Consider the following 26,457-nt stretch of genomic DNA (forward strand, 5'->3'; position numbering starts at 1 on the left):
TGACCACCTATCCACGAGGAACAAAAATATCCCCACCTTTGATGTCATAGGTCACATGGTTTGGCAGCCATATTGGATTTACCCAAAAACCTCAAAAAATCTTCTCCACAACAGCTGGACAGATCGAGGGGAAACTTCACACATGTTCCCCAAGCCTTGGGAATACCAGGGTGTTCATGAATAATTAATGTCACAGGGTTCGGCAGCGATATGGATTGAAGGAAAATATTTTTTAAATTATGTGTTGAACCACTGCAACAATCGACATGAAACTTCAAAATTATGACCCAGTAGTGATGGGGAATATGTGTGTTAAATTACAACCTGACCGGACGCATGGTCTGGCAGCCAGAATTATTTGAATTTTTTGAATCTGTGATCTTTTTGATTTTTTGTACCTCCGCCACCAAAAGTGAAGGGGTTTATGTTTTCACCCCTTTCCGTCTGTTTGTTGGTCTGTCTGTCTGTCTGTCTGCAGGATATCTCAAAAAGTTGTAGACAGATCCGGATGGAATTTGGTGGACACGTTAGGTGTGTGATAAGGATGAACTGATTAGATATTGGTGAACATCAGGATCCGGATCCGACGACTAGAATTTTTTTAAGCGATCGGGCTAAACTCATATACAGCACGATATCTCAAAAAGTTGTGGACGGATTTGGATGAAACTTGGTGGTCAGGTTGGGTGTGTGGCAAGGACGAATTGATTCAATTTCGGTGAAGATCCGAATCCAGATGTGGATATGATATTTATTTAATTTTTAAAGCGATTCTTCACCATTGAGAGATCGGGCCAAAAAACGATTATATAGCAAGATATTTGAAAAATGTATTGGACCACATATGTTCTATTGGATTAGACATTACGTGGCGGAGGTACGTCCTCTACCGAGTGCCCTTCTAGTTCATTCTTCAATAAGGCTCACTTGGCTGTACCTGTATGGGTTTGAGGGTAGAGGAATAACAGATGAAACAGAAATCCTTTCCAGGTTCCTCCCAGTGACCTCATCTTTGCTTTTTGCTTGTTTTGGGTTCCTTCTGATGACTCCAATGCAGGACTGTACCCATTTGGTTTTCCATTTGATTTTAATTTTATAAAATTACAAATTTTCCACCAGAAGAGTTGGTTCGCACCAAATCCATCTCAAGACGACACGGGGCAAGTATTGTATGAATACCATCAAATTAAACAATGGAACCATCGCAGAACATGGTTGTATGAGAACATGTATTAAATTAAATGCCCATCATAGATGGGCCCTTCATCGAGTAATTCAGCTGAGGATGTTTATAACTGATATTATATGAAATACCTTGTAACCCATGTCAACAGAAAACAGTGTGTAGAATGCCAGCCACATTTTACTTCCGTTCATCATGGAACCAGAAACAGTGTTAGTTTAGTTATTTTATTCCACCGTGTCAATCACTCCAGGGGAGAAAACAAATTGAAAAACAAAGTTTGGAGGGAAGAAAAAAAAGTGAGGACTTTCATAAACCTCTCCTCATTGCCCCCCCCCCCAACCATCTGTCCATCTCTATCACACACACACCTCTTTCTCCCCCCCCACCCAACCCCATTACTCACCCCTCTCTTTCTCCCCCCCAATTACTCACCCCTCTTTCTCCCCCAATTACTCACCCCTCTCTTTCTCCCCCCACCCAACCCCATTACTCACCCCTCTCTTTCTCCCCCCCCCAATTACTCACCCCTCTCTTTCTCCCCCCACCCAATGACTCACCCCTCTCTTTCTCCCCCAATTACTCACCCCTCTCTTTCTCCCCCCTCCCAATAACTCACCCCTCTCTTTCTCCCCCCAATTACTCACCCCTCTCTTTCTCCCCCCCAATGACTCACCCCTCTCTTTCTCCCCCCAATTACTCACCCCTCTTTCTCCCCCCAATTACTCACCCCTCTTTCTCCCCCCAATTACTCACCCCTCTCTTTCTCCCCCAATTACTCACCCCTCTCTTTCTCCCCCCACCCAATGACTCACCCCTCTCTTTCTCCCCCCAATTACTCACCCCTCTCTTTCTCCCCCTCCCAATAACTCACCCCTCTCTTTCTCCCCCCAATTACTCACCCCTCTCTTTCTCCCCCCCCCAATGACTCACCCCTCTCTTTCTCCCCCCAATGACTCACCCCTCTCTTTCTCCCCCCAATGACTCACCCCTCTCTTTCTCCCCCCAATGACTCACCCCTCTCTTTCTCCCCCAATGACTCACCCCTCTCTTTCTCCCCCCAATGACTCACCCCTCTCTTTCTCCCCCAATTACTCACCCCTCTCTTTCTCCCCCCCCCAATGACTCACCCCTCTCTTTCTCCCCCCCAATTACTCAGCCCTCTCTTTCCCCCCCCCAATTACTCAGCCCTCTCCTTCTCCCCCCCCCACACACAATGACACATATATATATATATATATATATATATATATATATATATATATATATATATATATACACACACACACACACACACACACACACACACACACACACACACACACACACACACACACACACACACACACACACACACACACACACACACACACACACACACACACACACACACACACACACATCTTCACAATGCAAACCTCACCGAGCTCCATGCTGCCACAGTCGAACCACGATGAATAACTCTTCTTCTTCTTCTTCTTCTTCTTCTTCGTGTTCTTCTTTCTTTAACAACACAAGAGCTTTTGTAAATCTTACAAGTACACCATATTTATGTTTTGATTTCAATCTAAGTAATATTACTTTAACATATTTTAAAAACGTTTCGACCTATTTGTTGTAAAGCAACCGTTATTTATACCTCGTTTTCTTCTTTGTAGTTAAACTACCGGTTGAAGTTTCGAAACGTTCACGTTAATAAATAACACACGTCAATACAAGTTAACTCATGCTGTCGTTAATTTACTTCAAGCATTTACAAAATGAAGTTACTCATTGAAGACGGCTCATGCGTGTGTGGGAAGGAAAGCATGACCGAGCTTGTTGTGATACACCATCATATGACGGACCATTATTTAAATATTTTCAAAATGTAAAGTTGAATTAAGATTGTAAAATTGATATTCTAAAATAAAATAAAAATTTTAAATATAAAACACTGCGACAATAACACGATTCAAACAAAAGGTGTACACGGGGTGACCAGCTCGTGAAAAATCGGGAAAAATGGACACAGGTGAAGGGATAACGGTTGTGGTTGTTGTTGTTGTTGTTGTTGTTGTTGTTGTTGTTGTATTTGTTGTTGTTGTATTTGTTGTTGTTGTTGTCAGTCATCAGAGGGGAGAGTCTCATGAAGCTGCAGGTTTAAATAATTAAAATGTTAAGCTGGGTGAGGTTGTATTTCAATACGTCCCAGATGGCTCAAGAGCACGTTAAGGTCACGTACTGTTTGTGTATATATATATATATATATATATATATATATATATATATATATATATATATATATATATATATATATATATATATATATATGTATGTGTGTGCTACAGGTAAGTTACATCATGTTAGAAACAAACCAATTAATTATGTCTTTTACATGATTGTTAAATTAACAACGTTTCAGTGGAACTCCTTTAGATTGTGATTCGGTTGACTTTTGAGCAACCCTACAGGGGCACCATGTATATGTATATATATATATGTGTGTGTATATGTATATGTCTTGACGTACAAGCAAAACAATTAAAAACAAAAAACAAAACAACCGTTCATTCATGCGTTACCATTGGGGGTGTGTAACCACCGTTATAATCAACGAGGCTGGTCTCCTTCCCCCACGTTTCCTGGTAATATAATGTGAATTGACATGGTGAGACTAAATCCAAGCTGTTCAGTGCTACTAGCAAACCTGATAATTTATAACAAAGGTCATTATATTAAAAAAAAAACTATTTTCATTGACATGAGCCTGAGGCGATCGCGGTTGCAGGTCGCGTGGCCGCAGTCGTGACGACACGATCATGGCGCCCGTTCTGGGCTGCGGTGTTGCCAGCAAGAGCTTTTCGCGCCCATTCTGTGTGACGATGAGCGCGGCCGTGGCAATGCTGGTTGTCGTACCCGCACCGACCTTCGGCACCACGCACTGGATTGTTACCGAGGATGGACGCATCCAGCAACAGGTTGGAAGGTTTTCTCCTCAGGGAGGGGGGGGGGGAGGTTAGCGTCTGTGTTTGGGCTTCACCGTGTCCCTCATTTGCGATTTGCCGTGGTTGGACGGCGTTGGCAGTCACGTGACCGAGCGTTACCATGGTGTTTTCCAGGTGGACTCACAGCTGAGCATGAAACACCCGCACGATTTGGTGCTGTTTATGCGACAAGAAGCCAGGGTTGAGTCCTTAAAGCGGTTGGAGGTATGAACCACTATATGTATTTTTGTTTCGTATTTTATGTTTTTTCGATTTTTTTTATTATTTTTAATTTTTTTAATCTTTACGCCTCCACACCATGGGTGCCGGACACATTATGCTTCCCGGTTGTCCGTCCGTTTACACGATAACTCAAGAAGAAAATTGTAGAATTTCATCAAACTTGGTAAAAAGGTAAAGTAAGATGGGGCAATTAAGTGATTAGATTTTGGGCCAGATGTGATAAAGGGCAAGGGTCAAATATGTCAATACTCAAGTGTTTGTGCGGGAGAGCGGAGGCATACCCGTCGACTGTGCCCAGTCGAATTACTCTCGTTTATTTTATTACAGCGCATGCGCTGTATACAATTGCACCGAGTTTGAAATGTCCCCGGTGTCCCCCCCCCCTACCCCACGTGCCTCAAGTGAACAATGACGGCCGTCCGGTAGATGGCAGTGCGTAACCTAGACGGAAATGGCGACAATTGACGGAAATACCCGAGTATTTCAATGGAAATTTGTGAAACTAATGTGTTATATATGTGAAAACCATTGAATTTATTGCTTGACGGAAAAAAACCAAGAAACGCTCCCCTCTCATGTACGAACGAACGAAAGACATCATTTCCGCCCACCATGGCATTTCGTGCCGAACGCTGAAAGCTAAGTTCTTCTTATTTTACATCATTCTTTTTAATATTAGCCATAAACAGGTGTTTCGTCATGCATTAGTAGTTGAAATTTACTTACAATTATGGCAGATATTGGTGGCAAAGTGATAAGTGGTTCTTTCAATAACATTAGTGTACTCATTTGCTTCACCACACGTGCTGTATTGAAGGATTTCACTTGTGTATGTATGAAACATCAGTCCACATACCATAAATAGTAATCGTAAGAATAATTGATTTCTCAATCAATTGCCTAATGGCATACATAAACCACCACCGTTTCATCCGAATCTGTAACTTTGTGAAAATTAAGCAATTCATCGAAAAATGAATAATTAATCAATAAATCAAAAATGCCCTTTGTAGCCAAATCACTTGTTCACTCGTCGTGTCCGAGTATCAGTTTCCTAACTCAAAAGGTGCCTGCCTGAGATATTGGTCAGATGAGAAATATATATATATATATATATATTAGGAATTAATAAATCGATAATAATGAAATAATAAATTCAAAAATTGATTAATCAAAAAGGAAAAAAAAAATGCCAAAGAACATGTTTGGTTTTTGTCCTCAAATTTCTGCTTCCAAGCTCAAATGATGGCTGAGATATCGCCCGGACAAACAAGAAAACAAACAAACGAACGAAGTTCTATCTTCTCCCGTCTCCTCTCCAGCCTCACCCCCCCTGCTCTCTCTGCGATTTGTCCCCACCACATTTCCGCAGGGCGCTCAAGGTCCGCCAACAACCCCCTTCTGGTGAAACTACCAAAATCACGAATCACTGCTCACCTTCACTCTTTCATTCCTCTTTTTTTCCCGCCTTTGGAATAAACTTCCTCACTCCATTCAATCCCATTCTTCCCTCCAGGCCTTCAAAACAGCCATTCAGCACCACCTCTTATCATCCCCCATCCAAATCCTCGATCTTTTCTACCCCCGATAATCCACCCAAGCCCACCTCCTTCAAATTCCCTGCTTTCCTCCCTGAAAGTCCCTGTAATATCCATCTTGTATATCCCGTGTTCCCCGTCCCATCCCTCTCCCTTCCACAGATCTCCTAATTTCTCTGTTCCCCACTGTTTTGTCCTTCCCACTCCCACCCCTCTTGTCTCATGCCACCCTTGCTGTGCGTTGCGTTCGCTCTCACACGAGCCTCGACAAGGTATAAAAAAGTAAAAACTGACAACTCCCTTCATTGCCTGACGATGACGTCATGCATCGCCTGGATATGGAATTGGGAAGGAATTGGGAAGAAGGACAAGATACAATAAAATCTTGTCAACTGAGAAGATCGAAGTGTTCAAATTTGGTTGATCATCACGTGGAAGTCGTGGAAAGTTTCCTCATGGGTTCTAAGATTGTCGTGAGTGGAGAATGTAGAGGGGAATTTAATTGATGGTTAGCATTGGGGAGAACAGCAATGTCGGGATTGATGAAGATCTGGAAAGACAAAGATGTGACAAAACAAACCAAGAGGAGGTTGGTGAACACTGCTATTTCCAGTTTCAAATTATGGATGTGATTTATGGACAGTGAAAAAGAAAGAAAGAAAGAAGATCGACAGTTTTGAAATGTGGTTTTCGAGATTAATGTCAAAGATTCCTTGAACTACAAGAAGAACAAACAAATCTCTGCTTGAATAAATTAATCCACCATGTACAGGAGAAGCACCGATGCTAAAACATAGACTGTCATGCTTTGGACACGTCATGCTTGCAGAAAATTAAAGTCTGGAGAATGAACCATGCTGGGTGTGTTTAAGGGAGGAAGAGGAAGAGGAAGATCATGTATGTACGGGATAGATAGATGAGGTGAAGGCTCCAACCCAGCAGTTTTTGCCAGAGCTTTGGGAAATAGTGCAGGACAGGGATGTTTGGAGAAATCTGATCATGAATGTCACCGGAAGTCGGACACGATGTGACGGAACTAGTTAACTGGATACTATGTATGAAACGGAACGTCTTAATCGTAATGATGACTGTAAATTAAGAGGTGCTGTTTGGAAATATATAATCCCTCATGGGACGGCTGTTGCGTCTCAACTGGGGTTGGAGGAATGCGATTGTGTTTATTAATTACATACCATGGCAATGCGAGTGCTGTATATCTATCAATTACGTGCCATTGGAAAGTGAGCGTGTCTATTAAATGTGTTGGAACGTATGAATTGCTTCTATTAGTGATGCAATACACCACACCCACCCACACAAACACCACACAAAACAAGTCCTGGGATGGTCTACAATCTCTGATTGCTTTTTCAAGTTTCCAAGTATGTTACATCTGCTCATCAATGACATTCATTTAACCCTAAAATTATAAATTACTAGTACGTGCCCGTAAAAAAAAAAAAGAATAAATAAATATTCAAACCGCGAGCAAGAAACAACAACCACACAGGCCGTTTCTTCGCTCTCACGTGCCCGTACGTGCGTGGACCGGAAGTTCGCATATTATTCGCAGTTACGATGATTCGCAATTTAGTTTTAATGCCCAAATATTCAATTAGCACCAACGTATTTTGCCTTTTCGCAATGTCATTGCAAGGAAAAACAAAAAGAGAAGAGAAGAGGAAAAAAAAATTACTTCCTGGTTTGGAGCACACCAGCTCACTCTGATGTTACCGAAATTTGTGCACCGTCTAATATGAAAACGATCATAACTTGGGGCATTGTGTTTATCTATAAACGCGCATAAGAAATCGAGAAATTATTAGAATACACGAAGTCATCACTCTCCGGAAGCCCGTACGTTGTAACCCGTAATGGGGAACGCAGCTGAACTTCCCTTCCCCATCGGCCATGCCCACGCAACAACGTGCAGTTGTCATTGGTTTGGTAAATAAATGGCCATAACTTGGGAAGCACTTGTCCAATTAATATCAAACCTTGAAAAGGCACATCCTCAGGTCCCCAGCAATATACCTGGGAAGTTTCAATTAGATCGGACCGGTGGTTGTCGAGAAACAGCGGTCACAGACACACAGACACACAAAGAGATTGCTGGAATTATAGATAGATAGCAGCATTCAGCATCTTTTTTTTTTTTTCCTTTCTTTTGTTTTAACAACTGTCCCATTATGGATTTCAACCATCTGTTGTTCATACATTGCCGTCTCACACTGTCTGTGCCTGTGCCATGCAGCAGGTGCTGGTGGATAAGAAGATCCACATTGAGGAAAATGAAGATAAAGACACTCGACTTGAGGAGCGTCACTACAAAGATGATGTCGACTGCAGCAAAGCTGATGTTCCATTGGGGGATCTAGATCTCTATGATAGCACGTTCATCCCTCTAGAGCGGAAGAACATACGGTGAGAGCTTTGGACGGCGCTCTTCATCGTCAAAGGATTCGAGAGTTTTTGCAGGAATCGAAGTATTAATCTGGGATGCCTATTGGGAAAGGGGCTTAACGCTGCACATTTAAAGGGATAGAGCACGGATAAACAATGCTGGAAAGGCCATGGTAAACCACCCAATATAACCCTTGCCAAGAATCTCCTTTGGCAGCTCCAACGCTCTGCAAAGAGTACAGTACATGGTACATGGTACATGAATATCAAATTGAGAATGGAAAGTGGCGTTGAACCATTTTTCTCACTTCAAAAAGATGATGGAAGTTACACTAGGGTCTTATAAGAAAGGAAGAGCCGAATGAGGGTCACACTGGCGTCTTGACTTGGGTATGCATGAGAGGTGGGGTTGTAATTTGATTTGAACAACACTTGTTTTTTCAACAGTACATTATCAATATGAGCTGTGTTATTCAAATGAAGCACTCCTTTTCGGAGTGTTTTGATTGTGTTTATGCTCGATGAAGGAACACTGTGGCTTCGACTGTTACCTCACGCCCCGATAATCGAGCTTCCGTTGAGTCGAGATGGCCTCTCACCTAGTGCTCGTGTGCCGGTTTAACCTGTGCAGACCAGAAGAATATATAGACATAAGGCATACGCCGGGAGCAGACACGTCCCAACCAGACTGTACAAAAGCAATGGATCTTCCGTACAGTATGCACGCCTTCCAGCATCTGAGGGTAAGTACTTCTGTTCCACATGGATACATGAAAGCACCATCACTCGATTATGGCAGGGATTCTTAACATAGGGGAGTGACTGGACAGGTTTGTTCTCTGTTCGGATCCGACTGTAATTTTGACAAAATATTTGCCGGGTCTTTGATCGATTCGGAACTCGGATAGGTTTGCATTGCATCAAGCAGATGTACAGTGATTGCATGGGGGATGCATGTCCACAATCTACGTTGGAGTGCCTGATTACGGTAACTGTTCCTGTACGCATAAGCTGGTATTACAATTGTTTGCACTCAGTTTTTCTCCCCTCCATTTTTCATTGCATATGTTGATGTTGATTTCATTGCACCTCCCAAGGAAGCTCACACGGTTGAGTACAGAGTCAAAGTTCACCAGGTTTCTGATTTTGAGTTATTCACTGGGTCTCGCCAGCGAAGAACCTCCCCTCGGGTTTCATCTTCGATTAGGACCCCGGCAGGGTGAGGTGCCCGGCATGCTGCGCGATCGGCTGCCCGGCATTCTAATTGATCCTGGTATAACATTAAACTGGTGGATGCAATGACATCTTTGATCCTTATGCGCTAGCGGTGTGATGTCATCGAAGATTCCCAACCAGAACGGTGTTTGTATATTATGAATGTATATGTATATATATGTATATATATATATATATGTATATGTATATATATGTATATATATATATATATGTATATGTATATATATATATATATATATACATATATCTTCTTCTTTCGGCTGCTCCCATTGGGGGTCGCCACAGCGGATCATCCGTACGATCCGCATAGTGATCTGGCACAGGTTTTACGCCGGATGCCCTTCCTGACGCAACCCTGGTCGCCTCTTACGACACAGGGATGCTATATAGATTATATATATATATATATATATATATATATATATATATATATATATATATATATATTGTTACGAATTCTGGTCCGCCTGGCGTGTGAGCGATTGCGTAACTCCAATCGCAACCGCGTCGCCCACCGGACGTACAATTCAGTCGTGACCCTCCTGGAACTACCGCCAGGAGCTAGTCACGGGTGGGGGTTTAACCTCACCACGATCGTGCCAATTGCCCACCCGCGCAGGATAGGGTTGCTCGCCAAATTCGACCTACCTAAGTACCTGCGCGAGTAGTCGACCGGGCGATCGTACCTTGCTGCAGGTCGGCCTAGGACACGAACCGCTTAAGTGGTCCGTTCCGTGCTACAGTGATAACCGAGCGGTGTTATCGCCGACCTCGACGGATGTGATTCTCTTCTTTACTCGGGTGTTCAAAACCCACTACTAATTTATTCCGCGATTCAAGATGGCATTTTCAAAAGGGAAAAAGACGACGAACGGGATACATTTCACACAAGAACATTTATTTAAACAGCACACGTATATACAGCCAAGGCAGTCATGCAATGTACAGGCGACGAATAGAAGGCAAAAGCAATACCACCGACTACAATTATTATTTACAAACACAGTCTCTTACGCAGTTTCTACTTGGCAGGACGCTACGCCACAGCATGCATACGAAAACAAAGAAAAACCCTCCCCATAGGCAGGGAGGTAGACGGGGTTCGTAAACCTTTATGGCACGGGACCTGGAGGACCGAACGGGTCCCGTGAGACCGAAGGGTCTTACCCGCGCCCTCGTGGCGCGACGGTGGGCAGGTCGTGACGTCGACTCCCCACGGCCTTGCGTAGCCGCGCCTGACCTCGGGCCCCTGGCGTGATCAGCGAGCTCTCACCGGCGTTGCTGCTGGTGCTTTCACGACCCACGACCGAACAAGAAAAGACTGAAGAGCAGAAGGGGCTTCAGGACCAGAGAGAGAACGGATGATGGCCCACAGGACGAGAGCTCATGGACCAGAGAGAGAACGAGCCTCGTGTGCGTCCGCCCTTTTATAATCCGAGGCTCCGCCCTTCGCCCCACCCCGCTTCTTGCTCCACCTCCCTTCGAGAAGGTTCCCGAAAATGGGCGTTCCCTCACCCCGACCGCCTCACGCTGTTCATCCACCAATCGGCGGCGAGCTCCCCTCCCCCTGCCTCCGTCACACTCCTCGGAAAAACAGGCGGGAAAAATCCACGCGCCCACCGGAACTCTTTTGGTTTCCTTTTTCGTTCGACGGTTTTCAACGCGGCTTGTTGCTTGCGTGGAGGTTTGTTCAAAATAACAATAGAAAAAGAAAAACGGTTATCTCAGAGTCGCAGCCCGGTGAATACGAAGAAAGCCCTTAAAACAACGGTGGGGAACTATCTGCACATAAACTTAGCGTCATAACTGATCTAAGGACCCCTTATGGTGTATTGTGAATTTCCACAGCCATAACACTATATATAATCAGGATTCGTTCAGGTCATGGAAATCCTGGAAAGTCATGGAATTTAACAAAACGCTTTTCCAGGCTTGGAAGGTCATGGAATTTCACTGACGGTCATGTACAATCCTGGAAATTGAGAGCGAGTTTGTTTTCTGTTATTCTCAGAATAAAACAAACGTGTTTGAATGAGTTGCGTTCCAGCGAATCGTTCTTAAGTCTTTCGGTCTGAGCTCGGAACGTAATTTGCCATCGACACGTCATGAAACTGCAGCTCGTGACAGCTGATCCAATGTTCTCAAAGAATGACACTGGCCGTTTCTCTTGCAGTAAAACAATCTGTCTATCTGCTAAAGCACCCTCTTCCTTGTCTCTTGGCACTCATTACGGAGGGCTTTAAAAAAAAAATGGGGGAAAATACCCCTGGGTGCTCGTGTGGTAGAATAATGATACGGAGAAGAAAGTCAACGTTGGACAGCATCCACTCTTCTTCCAAATGTCATGAACAAACTTTGGAACATCATGCGTGATGAATGTTGTGGTCAAGTTTCATTGGAATTGTGTGTAATTTCAGAGGAAAAAGCAAATATCTATTTTGGGGAGGTCAAACCTGGACAACTTTGTCTCAAAAACCCGCTTACACCCCCATTATTAGGTCATCTCTGCCGAGATGACTTAATAAAGCCGGACCAAATGTCCGTCCGTCCTTCCGTCAACAATTTTTCTTTCCGATCTTGATGAAACTTAGTATGTGGGTAGAGGTCGATGAGTGTTGCACAACGATACAACTCTTGTCCGGGTTCAAGGTCAGGGTCAAGGTCACGGGGTCACGCAAGTTATAAAAATCGCCATTTTCAAAACCTATCTAGCCTGCCATTCTACAAGATATTCGGCAACTGTTTATTGATTATGATAGTAAAAAATATTATCTTGTATCTAACCGGACAGATTTTTGAATTTCCTTCCCGTTTGATCGTCACGTGATCTGGAAGATGGCCAAAAACGCTGATGCGATTCGCAAAGAAGGAAGGAAGGAAGGAGAAATGAAATATAAATATAAAACACATTTTTAGCCTTTTTAGGTCATCTCTTCGAGCATGACCTAATAATATTGGTGTTGAGAGGAGAGGTGACGGTCCGTCCGTCCGTCCATTCACAATGAAGTTGAAGCGGGAGATCTGGTCATTAGTGATCCTGATAGAGGTCGATGAGACTTACACGATGGTATGACTTTCAAGGTCACCGAAGGTCAAGGTCACGAGGCCTTTGAAGTTGCGAAAATGACGATTTTCAAATTCTATCTCCTCCGCCATTTCTCAAGCGATCTTGAATTTGATTGTGGCATACGAATCTAGGGGACAATATCTAAATTTGGTCGGGCTGGATTTTCGATATTCGCTTTAGTTTTCGTGTCACATGACTTCAAAGTTGGCAAAAAATGCGAAAATGACGATTTTCATGCGAAAATGACGTTTTTCAAAATCTATCTCCTACATTTCTCAAGCATTCTTGAATTTGATTGTGGCATATAAATCTATGGGACAATATCTAAATTTTATCGGGCCGGATTTTCGATATTCGCTTTCGTTTTCGCGTCACGTGACTTCAAAGTTTGCAAAAACTGCCCTACCCTCAGGAGGCTATATATTTTCTCGCAGAGATGACCGTCACTCCCGCACGGGAGTAATTTTATATTTATAGATTTTCCGCCGAAGGTGCAAACGTTTCAAAACCCGAAATGTAAACGTCGGCATTTATTTTCAAAATATAATTCCGTGCGCGCGCGCGCCAAAATGCCGAGTCATCTTTAACCAAACTGCGTAGTAGAACTGCGCAGTAGTCCGGTCATGGCGTCTGAGCAGTGGCCAGCGTGGTTCAGGTTGACTGTGGTTTCTGGGGCGAAGGTGATTGTTAAGAAGTATGTCGGCGGTATAAATTTGAGTGACTGTATTGGTGATTTAATCACTCAACATCTTGACAACGAATATTCTGGCCGAACGATTGCATCAATTCAGTGCATCAGCAGGGATGATTCGCAGGCTCCTCTCGATCGTGCCGATATCTAACATAATCACCGGCGGACATAGGGCTGCAGGCTGTGGGGCGAGGCCACGGATCCCGGATGAGGGGATAAGTGATAAATTATGCTACATGCTTCGGGCTTTCTGATTAATATATCAATGAGTACATTCAATAATTAATGAATCTGGCATACAAAATGTTTTTTCATACCTGACATGTTACTTTGTGCAGTGTCACGAAACTTCTGTGGAATTAATAATTAATGAATTTGCGAGCTCTAACGTTTTTTCAAACCTCAATATCTCTATAAATACTTGACCAATTTTCATTCTGAAAGTTGCATTATAATCAGTGAAGAATAATCTACAGGATTATCATAATCTCCGAGAGCTAAGCCTATTTTATCGTTTTTTTTTTTTTACAACCGGAAGTGAAATGTCCCCAGAGAGTGGACGGACCGGAAAACCACGTGTTGCACTTACTGCTGATGCTGATGTGTTAATCCGGGTATATAATGAACAATACATATTTATTAATTATGTCATTAGTAGTATTATCAGTGTATCTCTGTGAACTATTTAAATCTAAACGGTTAGTTTGGACTGTTTCGCGGTTACCTGAACTGAACATTGAGAACTTGTGGTATTATCGAGATGACCGTCACCCCCACACGGGGGTAATTTTTTTTTGTTAATGCCTTGAACAAATTTGAGTTGCAACATGCCAAATAGCATTTTAGCCAAGTTTGGTCATAATCCCATCAATAGTTTTGCAGAAGAAGTTGCAAGTGTTTTTCAGACTGATGGTCAGACGACATACCATCCCATAAGCTCCCTGGAACTACGTTCCAGGTGAGCTCAAAAATAGAAAAATTATTCTGTGAGTGGCAGGCGAGAAGGGAATACAGTGTGCTGTACAGCACATGTGCAGTGGAGTTGCAATGTGTGTGTTTATGCACATCCTGGGCGGTGGTTGTTGTTTCAGGGATACAGTTTGAAAGTTTTTATTTGTGATACCGGCATTGCAATATAAAGCAAGACATGTTTGCGATGATCAAATATTTCGTAAGAAAAACTAAATTGCGATAAATTCAATGAAACTGTGATGTGCGATCGTGCGATAAGCGAGTTCACACAGTTGAATACAGAGTCAAAGTTGGGGAAAATTGGCACATGCACAGAACACGCCATTTTGGACATACATGTCGAACTGGGCTGGAAATCCAGAGGGCAAACAACAAATTTGCTGTCACTATGCCCGGGAAATCTAAAATCAATGAATCCTGGCTTGGTCATCATGACTACACCAAATGGATTGAGTGTGTACTGACTCAAGGTACTGCTTTGTTCTTTTCATGCCTTCTGTATCCAGCCCACCACATTGTCATGTTAACAGTTACCTGATATGTTATTCAACTGAAGCAGGATAGTGGTTGACTTCAAGTCCTTGTTATTTTGCATAATCTTGCTGATGTGTTTTGAGGTAGGGGGTGAGTTGAATATTCCTTTGTGGGGTCATGGGAAATCAGTGTAGGTTCATTGAGAAAGTCATGGAATTTCAGATACCCCAAAAAACTGGCATCAAAGCTCGTCATAATGACGGGCTACCCCTTCTGTATTTTCACACTATTCAGCATTTAAAACTCGGGCTAAAACCAAAATTACATCGAAAAACCTTAATTTATTTCACTGATTTGTAGCATAACACGACGGGCTGGAGAGAGTGAAAAGGGACAAACACAGAAACTTTTAAATACATGGGTAGAAGTAGGTGAATGTTGATGAGTAGAATTGAACATGGGTAGGGATGGAGGATGATATGCTGCTGGTGTTTTGCTGACTGTGCCAATCTGAGTGTGCAGGAGTTTGCCATTCTCTGCAGTTGTGTAGCTAGTGCAGGAGCATACAAATATGTACATATGTGTAACAGGTGCAGGAGCATGTCTGTGTGTGTTTTTTTTTTGTTTGTTTGTTTTTTAGGGCGTGCAGGAGCGTGCCAATTTGAGTGCATCCATTATGTCAAAAGAGGATGCCATATTTCAGTCACTGCCCCTAAGGGAAAGCAGAAATATTGACCAAATTGGACATCTAATCAGCGAGGCTCTGAAAAAGGTACGTTTGATAAATGTTTCCTGTAAGAATCTATTCGGGAAGGAAGAATTGAATGAATATATGCAACTTGTAAGTGTAAAGAGTTTATGTCATGGTTTCATTTTTGATTTGTCAAATCCATTGTTACCTCCGCCACCGGAGGTGGACGGTGGTTATGTTTTCACCTCTGTCTGACTGTCTGTCTCTGTCTGTGAGCAGGATATCTCAAAAAGTTATGCATGGATTCGGACAAAACTTGGTGGACATGTTGGGTGTGTGACCAGAATGAATTGATTCCATTTTGGTGAAGATCTGGACATGGGAATTTCATCATTTATTATTTTTATTTTTTTGTTCGTGATTCTTCACCATTGAGAGAAAGGGCCAAAAACGATAATATAGCACAATATCTCAAAAAGTTGCGGATGGAGTCTGACAAAACTTGGTATACGAGTTGGGCATGTGACAACAAGCCGATTAAATTTCGGTTAAGGTATGGATGCAGATCTGGCCTATCAGTGAGCTACAAAACATAAACTGTTCAGCTTGGCAGCAGTATGCGCTCAATCCGGTGCCATTCTCGTCTTTTGGTTGTTTTTATTTCATATTTTATATACATGTTGGTTTGTATTAGTGTACTGTATGCTTCGTATTACAAAAAAATCGTTCTTTTCTTTCTTTTGAAGGTGCAGTCAAACCTCCAGCCTGGTGTTGGCTTAGTGGTTAGGGTGTCGTCTTGGGATCCTTGGGTCCTGAGTTCAAGCCCCGTTGGCCGCTGAATTAATACACTATGGGGTTGACTCAGCCTGTCATCCTTCCGAGATCGGCAAAATGAGTACCAGTGTGGACTGGTTGAGGGGCACTGCATCAGCGACACAGTCATGCTTCCAAGAAATGATAGCTATCCTGGCAGCTAAGCTGCCATACGCAAGAGGAAGAAGAAGAAGAAGAAGAAGAAGAAGAAGAAGAAGAAGAAGAAGAAGAAGAAGAAGAAGAAGAAGAAGAAGAAGAAGAAGAAGTAGAACCTCTTTTATCTGGGCATCAAAATAACAGAAGGCCCACTATCTGGCAAAAATCATGGGCCAAAGAAATGGCAGATTTTTCCCGAGGTAACTTTGCATTAATTTTATGCTCTCGGAGGTTGTTGTTTTTTTTTTTGTTTGTTTTTTAGCAGTCTCTTGCGTCCCTCTGTACTCATGTGCAAAAAAATGGAGAAAATTGGAGGTTTTATTGGGGTTTTTTCATTTTTTTATTTTTTATTTTTTATTTTTAATAGTGGTTTTTTTGAAAGGCTTTGTCATTGAACAAACCTGATACGAACTGAGCCGGGCCAGTTCTTGAGTCCAACCCAGTACAAGATCACCAGTTGCTCTCTAAAAAGCCAAACATGTTTGCTGAATACCTCAAGTGTATTCATTCAAAATTGCTCTTAAATCATTAATATGAGGTTCCAGACACAAAGTGCTTTAGTGAAAAGCTTGGTCAATGGACCAAGCAGAGACAGAAATACAGGAAGTACCCAAATGTGAAAGTGAGCCCTGACTACAGGTTTTTTTTTCCTAACTACTGAACTGGCAAAAAAGAAATTCTGGGTTCCAGTCTGATCCAGTTTGGGTTTTCACATACGTTCTCACATATACAGCACTGTCGGACCCCGCTATTCATGGACTACACATATTCGTAGGTCATAAGGTGTGACCTGCTTTGACATTCGTGTATTCGTGTTTTCTTTAATTGTTTATTATGATTATTCTTTTTAATACGCTTCAGGACTGGTCTCCTATATCCACCTAGGATATTTTAAATCGGCCAACATCACAGCATGACATAAAAAGGTGCAAAAATGGATCGCCTTAACTACAGCCCAATTAGCTTACTGTACGTCCAATCAGCAAGGTCATGGAATCCTCGGTTTTTGTTTTTTTTGCATACAATGTAGAGGCTCATATAAGAGCTAACACACAGAACGTATAACAAAGGGAGCAGGAAATATGAAAGGCAGCAGAGGGAAGCACAAAACAGTGGGGAACAGAGGCATTAGTAGATCTGTGGAAGGGAAAGGGATGGGGTGGGGTACATGGGGTAAACAAGATGGACACTATAGGGAATTTGAAGGAGGTGGGTTTGGGGTAGAAAAGATCATAGTTTTGGATGGGGGAAGATAAGAGATGGTGGTGAACAGCTGTTTTGAAGACATAGAGGGGAGAGTGGGATTGAAGAGATTGTGGGAGTTTGTTCCAAAGATGGGAAAAAAGAGGGGTGGAAGAGTGAAGGTGAGTCGTGATTTTGATAGTTTCACTCGAAGGGGTTGCTGGCGAACCTTGAGCGTGACAAAAAGACCACGGACCTGCCTGCGGTGAGAGAGTGAGAGACCCAAAGACTCGGCCTCATTGCAGGAGTTCCCAATGATCTTGAATGCCTTGGTTTCCACAGCCTGAAGCCGAGAAAGGTGTGAGGCAGGAGCACCAGCCCCAGAGGGGAGAGCATTACTCCATCAGGCTGCGGATGAAAGTTTTGTATGTGGTCAGGAGCTCAAGTGTTCCAAAGAAGGACTTTGCACAATAGAGGATGCCGAGCCGGCATCTGGCTTTGGAGGCCAGTTTTCCCAGGAGAGATCATGGCAGATATTGAAACTCAGAAGCTTCAAGAGGATTGTTGAGAAAGTAGATTGGGGGGGGGGGGGAGGGGTTCCGAACGGTCCTTTTGGAGAGACATCGTGAGAGTGTAAGATTTGTCCAGATTGAAAGACATGTTCTGAGTGTTGGACAAGCTTGTGATTTTATCCATATCTGCAGAGAGGGAAGAGACTGCTGCTTGCCGATCTGCAGGATGACAGATGGTACAGCAGAGGGTGGATAAAATCATTAGTTGACAAAAAATCATTCCTTTTCTCCAACAGACTCTTCTCAGTTCATCAATTCAGATCAGACCAAGTCACTCCACCTTGGACGTATGCTTATACTCTCCCAACAATGGTGGAGGCCCACAATATCAGACATGAGATCAGGACCATTTCTCTGGACATATCTCGAGCTTTTGATACAGTCCAGCATCCTGCCTTGCTTTCAAAACTGTCTGCCTGCGGAATCCAAGCCCAACTCCACTCTTGGATTATCAATTTCCTCCACTCTCGTAGACAACACGTAGCTCTCAATGGAACCCTTTCATCTCCTCTCCCTGTCAAGGCTGGAGCACCACAAGACAGTGTTCTTGGCCCTGTATTATTCCTAATCTTCTTCAATGATCTCACTGACTCTGGAAAATCCTCTTTATTTCTTTGCTGATAACTCCACTCTCTGCCGTGACTTCGCTCATCCTTCAGACAGGCAGCAGCCTCTCCCCTCTCCTCAGACCTTGATAAAAATCACAAACTGGTCAAACACACTTTTGCTTATGTATCCATATTGTCCACCCTTTGCGTTCTCCCTTACTCCTTATTGTTACCTGCATCGCTTGTTCGTCCATCTCCGTCTACTTTCTTCCCTTTCTCCTGCTGTTCCCTTTGTTATGTTGTGTCCTGATTTGCTCTGTGTAATTGCTTTTCCACAAGCCGAGACCATGTTACAAAAATTACCCCCGTGTGGGGGTGACGGTCATCTCTATAATACCACAAGTTCTCAATGTTCAGTTCAGGTAACCGTGAAACAGTCCAAACTAACCGTTTATATTGAAATAGTTCACAGATATACACTAGGATAATACTACTAATGACATAATTAATAAATATGTATTGTTCATTTGGTACCCGGATTAACACATCAGAATCACCATTAAGTGCAATACGTGGTTTTCCGGTCCGTCCACTCTCTGGGGACATTTCACTTCCGGTTGTAGAAAAAAACCCGAAAAAAAATAGGCTTAGCTCTTGGAGATTATGATAATCCTGTAGATTATTCTTCACTGATTATAATGCAACTTTCAGAATGAAAATTGGTCAAGTATTTATAGAGATATTGAGGTTTAAAAAATCGTTAGAGCTAGCAAATTCATTAATTATTAATTCCACAGAAGTTTCGTGACACTGCACAAAGTAACGTGTCAGGTATGAAAAAAACATTTTGTATGCCAGATTCATTAATTATTAATTCATTAATTATGGAATGTACTCATTGATATATTAATCAGAAAGCCCGAAGCATGTAGCATAATTTATCACTTATCCCCTCATCCGGGATCCGTGGCCTCGCCCCACAGCCTGCAGCCCTATGTCCGCCGGTGATTATGTTAGATATCGGCACGATCGAGAGGAGCCTGCGAATTATCCCTGCTGATGCACTGAATTGATGCAATCGTTCGGCCAGAATATTAGTTGTCAAGATGTTGCGTGATTAAATCACCAATACAGTCACTCAAATTTATACCGCCGACATACTTCTTAACAATCACCTTCGCCCCAGAAACCACAATCAACCTGAACCACGCTGGCCACTGCTCAGACGCCATGACCGGACTACTGCGCAGTTCTACTACGCAGTTTGGTTAAAGATGACTCGGCATTTTGGCGCGCGCGCGCACGGAATTATATTTTGAAAATAAATGCCGACGTTTACGTTTCAGGTTTTGAAACTTTTGCACCTTCGGCGAAAAATGTATAAATATAAAAGGCTAAAAATGTGTTTTATATTTATATTTCATTTCTCCTTCCTTCTTTGCGAATCGCATCGGCGTTTTTGGCCATCTTCCAGATCACGTGACGCTCAAACGGGAAGGAAATTCAAAAATCTGTCCAGTTCGATACAAGATAATATTTTTTTGCTATCATAATCAATAAACAGTTGCCGAACATCTTGTAGAATGGCAGACTAGATAGGTTTTGAAAATGGCGATTTTTATAACTTTCGTGACCTCGTCCCTGACCTTGAACCCGGACAAAAGTTATATCGTTGTGCAACACTCATCGACCTCTACCCACATACTAAGTTTCATCAAGATCGGAAAAAATAATTGTTGACGGACGGACATTTGGTCCGGCTTTATTAGGTCATCTCGGTAGAGATGACCTAAAAAAGAATTAACAGTGGGTTGATGTCTCGTGCAGATGGAAGCATATCAATTGATGTTTCTCGGTTGTGTAACGTTCACAACAATAAATATACAAACCGATTGAAGTGCATTTCACTCATTTGTTCCACGTCCAACATGGTGCCTGCCATTGTCTGCACGGGGCGAGTCCAAATACACAGAAAATGATGGGGGGGGGAGGGAAGTTGGTATTATTCGGGTTAGGGTTTTGGTACAACATAACATGATGACGATCATTAAAAAAAATTTGAATCATTATTTTTAATTGATGACATCCATTATTATCCAGAACACTCTTGGTTCCGACAAATCCGGATAAAAGCGGTTTGACTACTCGCTATCTCTGGGCACGCACTTGTCCCAATGTCTTGAAAGCTTTGAAATGCCTTTTGTGTAGGATTCTTTGGGATGTCTATATAGCCAGTGCAGGATATAATTCTTAACCTTATTCATCAAAAACATCTCGCTCCAAAGGTGCTCTTTATTATGAATGTCCGTGACAGCCAATCACCCTATGGTAATGGATATTTTTGTTTACCAGAAGTTTCATTGTTATTTGTTCTACCACCATCTTTGTTACTTCATTGTCATCTTGATTTTCAGCACAGGTGTGAAAGCAGGAGATGTGGGATTATGGATGTTGGGTAAATGTACCATTAAGATAAATTCTCTTATTAATCAACTGTACATACATTACTTTTACATTTGCTCAACAAAGGTTCTTCATGTCAAATTAGAACCAATATCCTAGCAGAACAAAGCCTTTTGAACGTTGTGTGTGGGTGCCTGTGCAGATGTGCGTGTGGTGCATGCGTGGTTCAGAATTGATGAGAAAAGCTCTGGTTTCTCTTTGACCCTATGGATATGTTGTTGTTTTTTTGTATTCAGTGTCGAAGCTCATGGAGGAGCTGGGACACAGTATAGATCAGGACGTAACAATGAGAATAACAAGAGAAAGAGGGGTTTGGTGACACACCAACAGCAAAGTTGGACAAAATAGACTTGGAGAAATAAGGGATGAGGAGGACACAGATGGTTAACAAGATGGATATAACTGCAAGCTCTCAATCGCAGAAATGGAAGGTGAAAATGGAAACTTGGAAAGCGGTGGGGCCTTGAGAGAGTTAATGTGGATAGAAAATATCATGGTTGTTAATAGGGGGGAAAAGAGGAATGAAGGAGTGGATGTGAGTGAGTGCCCTGCAGAAACCTGGGTGGGTGGGGACAGTGCACTGAAAGAGCAGAAGGGACAAGACCAGAAGGAGGCGGTAGAAGACAGACCCCCGACCTGTCTGCGATGTGAAAGTGATCAGCCCAGAGACTCGGCTTCATCACAGGAGATGCCAATGATTTTGAAGGCCTTGCTTCCACTGCGTTAAGCTTAAGAAGGTGTGAAGCATGGGCGCCAGCCCAGAGGGGAGAGTTGTACTCGATAAAGCTGCAGATGAAAGCCTTGTTATAGGTAGATAAAAGTTCAGGTGTACCAAGGAAAAACTTTACATGACAAACGATTCCTGTCTGCGACTGGCTCTGGAGTCACAACTTAGATATGTGGTTTGCCCAAGAAAGATAATGGCTAATCGTGATGCCCAAATGTTTGAGTGACTGAAATTATTCAAGAGGATTGTAAAGAGAGCAGATGAATTTGTCAGGCGGTCCTTTTGGAGAGAAATAGTGAGATATGTCAGGCTTGAAAGAGATAGTCCAAGTGTTCACCAGCTCTTGAATCTTTCAAGGTCTGCAAGAGATGGAAGAGGCTGCTGCTTGTATATCTAAAGGATGAGGGATACTTTGGCAGAGGATGGAGTCATCAGCAAAGAGATGAAGGGTATTTTTCAGTCAGAGATATTGTTAATGAAGATTAGAAATGGGACTGGTCCTAAAACAGCCTTGACAGGGAGAGGAGGTGAGAGGATCGGGTAGAGCCACACATTTGCTTCGAGAGTGGAGAAAGTCTGTCAGCCATGTGTGGAGTTGGCCTTGGATGTGAATTTGGAGAGCAAGGCGGGGTGGCAGAGTGTATTGAATGCTCAATATATGTCTCGACTAGAAAGATGGCCCTGATCTCATTTCTGACACTGAGGGCCTCCATCCATTGTTGGGAGAGCAGGAGCAGCATGTCCAAGATGGAGTGACAGTGTCTGATACTGAACTGATGGTGGGATCAGGTCATTGGAGAAAAAGAAGGATTTTGTCAACTGCAAAGATGGATTCCATGATGTTGTTGTTGATTGGAAAAAAGCTGATAGGTCTGTAGTTAAGGGGGTTGGTTTTACCATGTTAATGTAATGCAGTGATGTTGGCTGACTTTTAAGCAGATGAAAGATTACCTTGGGCAAATGATAGGGTGAGCGGAGCAGAAAAGATGTGCAAGAGCAGCAGAGCATGTTTTTGGGGCACATGCTGATGCCGCCCAGGCCAGTTGCAGAGTCGGAGTTGAGGGTTGGCAGAAAGTTCGCCGCCACCTTAGGTGAAAAAGACAGATTCCAGTGGTCATTGGGTGTGTACAGAGAATGAGGGGTCGTGCCACAATATTTGAAGGCAGACACAGAATTGAGGCATTCATCCTTCTCAGCATAGTTGGATGTGGTGCCACCATGTTTTTGTGGAAGTTGACAAGTTTGAAAGGTCAGTGTTGATATTGGGCAGATGTTTTCCGGCTCTTGTGAGATTGGACACACACTTGTTGCTGGCTTTGTAGAGTGATCTGAGGTTGCGTTTGGTTGGATTTGCCTTCCAAGAAGAAAAGGCAAGTTGCAAGGCAACTGCTTCATGGCAGAAATCGGTGTACCATGGGCAGGAGGAAGGGTATGACAACTGAAGACGAGATGGGATGAATCTGCAGAGAGCAGGTTTCGGTTGAATAATTCCCAGACTGAGTTAATATCAGCAGCTGGTATAAGAGACTCGGCCTGAGGTTAGATGGGGGCTTGCACCAGTCAGCCTGAGTGAGCTGCCAGACTTCCAGCACTGAGGTGGCTCTCTGAGAATAGCCAGGGAAATGTTGACTCTCACAAGCACATGAACAGGATGAACCAAATGGAGCAGAAGAAGAACAGGAGATATTAGCAGGGAAGTTAGTCATCATCTATTCCAGAAGGGAAGATTTGCTCATGGCAGAAATCTGATCAGAAAGTTTGCAGATGGAGTCAGGACCATGTTGTCACAGAAGTCCTTTCCTGCTGTGCCATGCCTTGAGAGGAATCAACACAAAGCCAGTTGGCATGTTAACAGCATAAATCACCACATGAGGAAGAGAAAGTTAGGATGGGTGGTTAAAGTTTGGTCCATGTTGGCTGAAAGAGAGATGTAAATGGAGTTGTTAATATTAGGATGACAGTAGAACACACACAAGCGGTGGGAGTGGAGGAGAAGTCACAGCTAATGGTTTGGAGATCTAAGAGCAGTACACAGATGGTGAGAAATGGAGTTTTTGATCAAATGTGCAACTCTGTCCTCAGGACAGGGTTTAGGCCTCTCAAACTGGAAGACAGACACACACACACACACACACACACACACACACACACACACACACACACACACACACACACACACACACACACACACACACTATAAGGAGTCAGGGATGTCCTGTTTTGGAGGATTTTGTTAAGCATATAATGTCCGGTTTATCGGCAGTGCCTGGATTAAGAGATCTGTCAGGTTGGAGTGGAGGCCTCGGATGTTTGAGGTCCACACAATTCAGAACAGGGCATGCAGCACTGTTGGTAGGGTAGGGTGCAGGAATGGGGAGAGGGGGTGGGGTCAGAATGAAGCTGAGATGGGTGGAGTGAAGTTGGGAAGGTACAAATTGGGGTGAGGGGGATTATGGGTGGTGGTGAGCATGAAGCAGAAATCTAGGGACATGAGGTGGATCGATGCTGAAGCGGGGAGCACTGCGAGTGTGTGGTTTGGAGGATGTGAGAGTGTTGAAGATGATGAGAGGGAGGGCACTGAGTTGAAGGGGTTTGATGATGGAATTGGTCTTGTGCAGGCAACCTCTGCAAACTGGACTTTTCATGATTCCCAATCTAGATATATGGATACAGTCATCACGGGAGGGGTAAAATGGATGGTTGTTAAAGGCATGGTGGAAAGTAGTGCTGTCGGGAAGGGGGAGTGGTCAATCGACCAAGCGTTGGTGAATTAGATACGTTTGGGAAGGAAGCTTTGTGAAGAAGATGAGGAATTTGTTGTGATGAAGAAGAAGAAGAAGAAGAAGAAGAAGGAAAAGACTTGGGTTGATCCTGATGGAGAAATCTGGCAATTTGAGTATTTTTTCAATGTTGCAAAAAACTTTTAAAGTAACAAGCAAATTAATTCAATTTCGAAGAATGTTAGTTCAATTCAGAGGTATTGGGAAAGAAAAAGATAAAGAATGTATGAAAAAATGAAATACAGGCAGATTGAGTTTGTGATTTGTTTTTGGAGTGGTAAAAAATTGAAGCCTGGCGGAGCGAATAAGATAAAGTTGAGGAACATGAAAAGACCACACTTGGAATAAAGAAAGTGGAACGAGGCATGCGGCGTCAGAGGAAATTTGGAATTTGCGCACCCACAACCTGAAGCCTTGGCAAGTTGGCCAGGGAGGCACTCACAGGGACACAAATTTGACAATTCACCCCAACAAGCATGGGTGTGCGAGCCAATTTTTTTTTTGGGGGGGGGGTGGGGGCGGCTACAGATTTGCCTGAATGATGGCTCCATTGCCCGAATGTACACTTCACTGGTACAAGGATGTACTCTAGTAGTAGCACAACCCAATATGACCCTTTCAAAATGATGTCATGATTGTCATTTAGAAAAGGCCTTTATGCAAGGTGCTGCATACATGTTTTGGAGAAACTCCTTCCCCCAAGGCAAGGCCAGCCATAATAAGCCAGCCATTGCATGGGGTGATTCCCTCTTTAGTCGTTTTAAACACTTTTGAGCAAACTAAAGAATCGAACCGAGGGTAATTTCAAAATGGTTAACTAACAATAGCTCTTCGGCGGCAGGAACAGCCGATAAACAAACTTCTGAAACCCCTTTAATGAATCTCCGCTAAGAAGTCCCGAAACATGACAGCTTTCCCCGAAGGCCAGTGAGAGCATACCTTCTCACGAAGTCCCAAAGTCGCGAACGGTCTCCACAGAAGGAATAAGACCTTCCGAAGACATAATTCGGAAACACGAACAGCCAATTAGCAAGTCGTTGAGAATCCTGATCAGATCTTCAGAGGTCTCAGGGCCCTGGACGGCTTCTTTGCCCTCCCATAATGTTCTGGCGATTTCCCTACCATCAGCCATTTGTGTTTCTGCGTAACATACATTCAAGGATGGAAATGCATAATTTTGAAAGTGATTGAGGGCAGGTGAAGCCTCTGGGAGTCTGGCCAAGCTGCCACTTGCCGGATGTATACGAACTTCGATATTTATCATATTTTTACTAGCACTTTAATCCCAAACGATTACGATTTATAATTGCAAAAATAGTCAAATGTATGACAATTGATGAGAGGTTTTACATCACAGGCTGTCATAATTGTCATCTCATGACATTTTATCATGTCACGATAGTTTATCATCTTTATATTTTTATACACTAGTTATTAAAGCTACGCTGGTTAAAAAAAAAAAATTAGAGGGGCAGGGGGCATTTTCCCCCTCTGACCACCATCGACTGAAAGGAGGAGATTGGGACCATACTCTGTGCAGAGCATTAATGCTGCTTAAGCAGTCTCCTTGGCTATTGGGCACAATCCTGGACAGGTCGCCACTCCTGACACAGTATACCAGCATGCCAGCACTCATTTTGCCGACCTTGGAAGTATGACAGGCCGAGTTAACCCCACCTGGTATTAATTCAACAGCTGAGCTGGATTTGAACTCAGGACCTTTGGATCCAAAGCCTGACACCCTAACCATTA

General features: G+C 43.1%; 2 protein-coding genes across 4 annotated transcripts in view; one reads left to right on the forward strand and one right to left on the reverse strand.

The window, feature by feature from the left end:
- Positions 1 to 3,058, reverse strand: part of ATIC (5-aminoimidazole-4-carboxamide ribonucleotide formyltransferase/IMP cyclohydrolase) — a 65,385-nt gene extending 62,327 nt beyond the window's left edge. Inside the window, exons 1-2 of the mRNA XM_085880885.1 lie at positions 2,823 to 3,058; positions 2,607 to 2,686 (exon numbers count right to left, since the gene is read on the reverse strand). Of these exons, the coding sequence (XP_085737011.1) occupies positions 2,607 to 2,616 (10 nt within the window). The 5' untranslated portion in view covers positions 2,617 to 2,686; positions 2,823 to 3,058. The remainder of the gene's footprint in view (positions 1 to 2,606; positions 2,687 to 2,822) is intronic.
- An 861-nt stretch (positions 3,059 to 3,919) lies between these two features.
- Positions 3,920 to 26,457, forward strand: part of TTC17 (tetratricopeptide repeat domain 17) — a 94,655-nt gene continuing 72,117 nt past the window's right edge. The window contains exons 1-5 of one of the 3 annotated variants that reach the window (XM_085880894.1): positions 3,920 to 4,143; positions 4,285 to 4,374; positions 8,185 to 8,354; positions 8,965 to 9,076; positions 15,414 to 15,545. In XM_085880894.1, coding sequence (XP_085737020.1) covers positions 3,985 to 4,143; positions 4,285 to 4,374; positions 8,185 to 8,354; positions 8,965 to 9,076; positions 15,414 to 15,545 — 663 coding nt within the window. In that variant the 5' untranslated portion in view covers positions 3,920 to 3,984. The remainder of the gene's footprint in view (positions 4,144 to 4,284; positions 4,375 to 8,184; positions 8,355 to 8,964; positions 9,077 to 15,413; positions 15,546 to 26,457) is intronic. The other 2 variants (XM_085880895.1, XM_085880896.1) reach the window with 2 other exon arrangements.

The sequence above is a fragment of the Eptatretus burgeri genome, chromosome 5, assembly GCF_056783735.1.
Source record: "Eptatretus burgeri isolate ZD-2024b chromosome 5, Ebu_testis_v1, whole genome shotgun sequence".
Classification (NCBI taxonomy): Eukaryota; Metazoa; Chordata; class Myxini; order Myxiniformes; family Myxinidae; genus Eptatretus; species Eptatretus burgeri.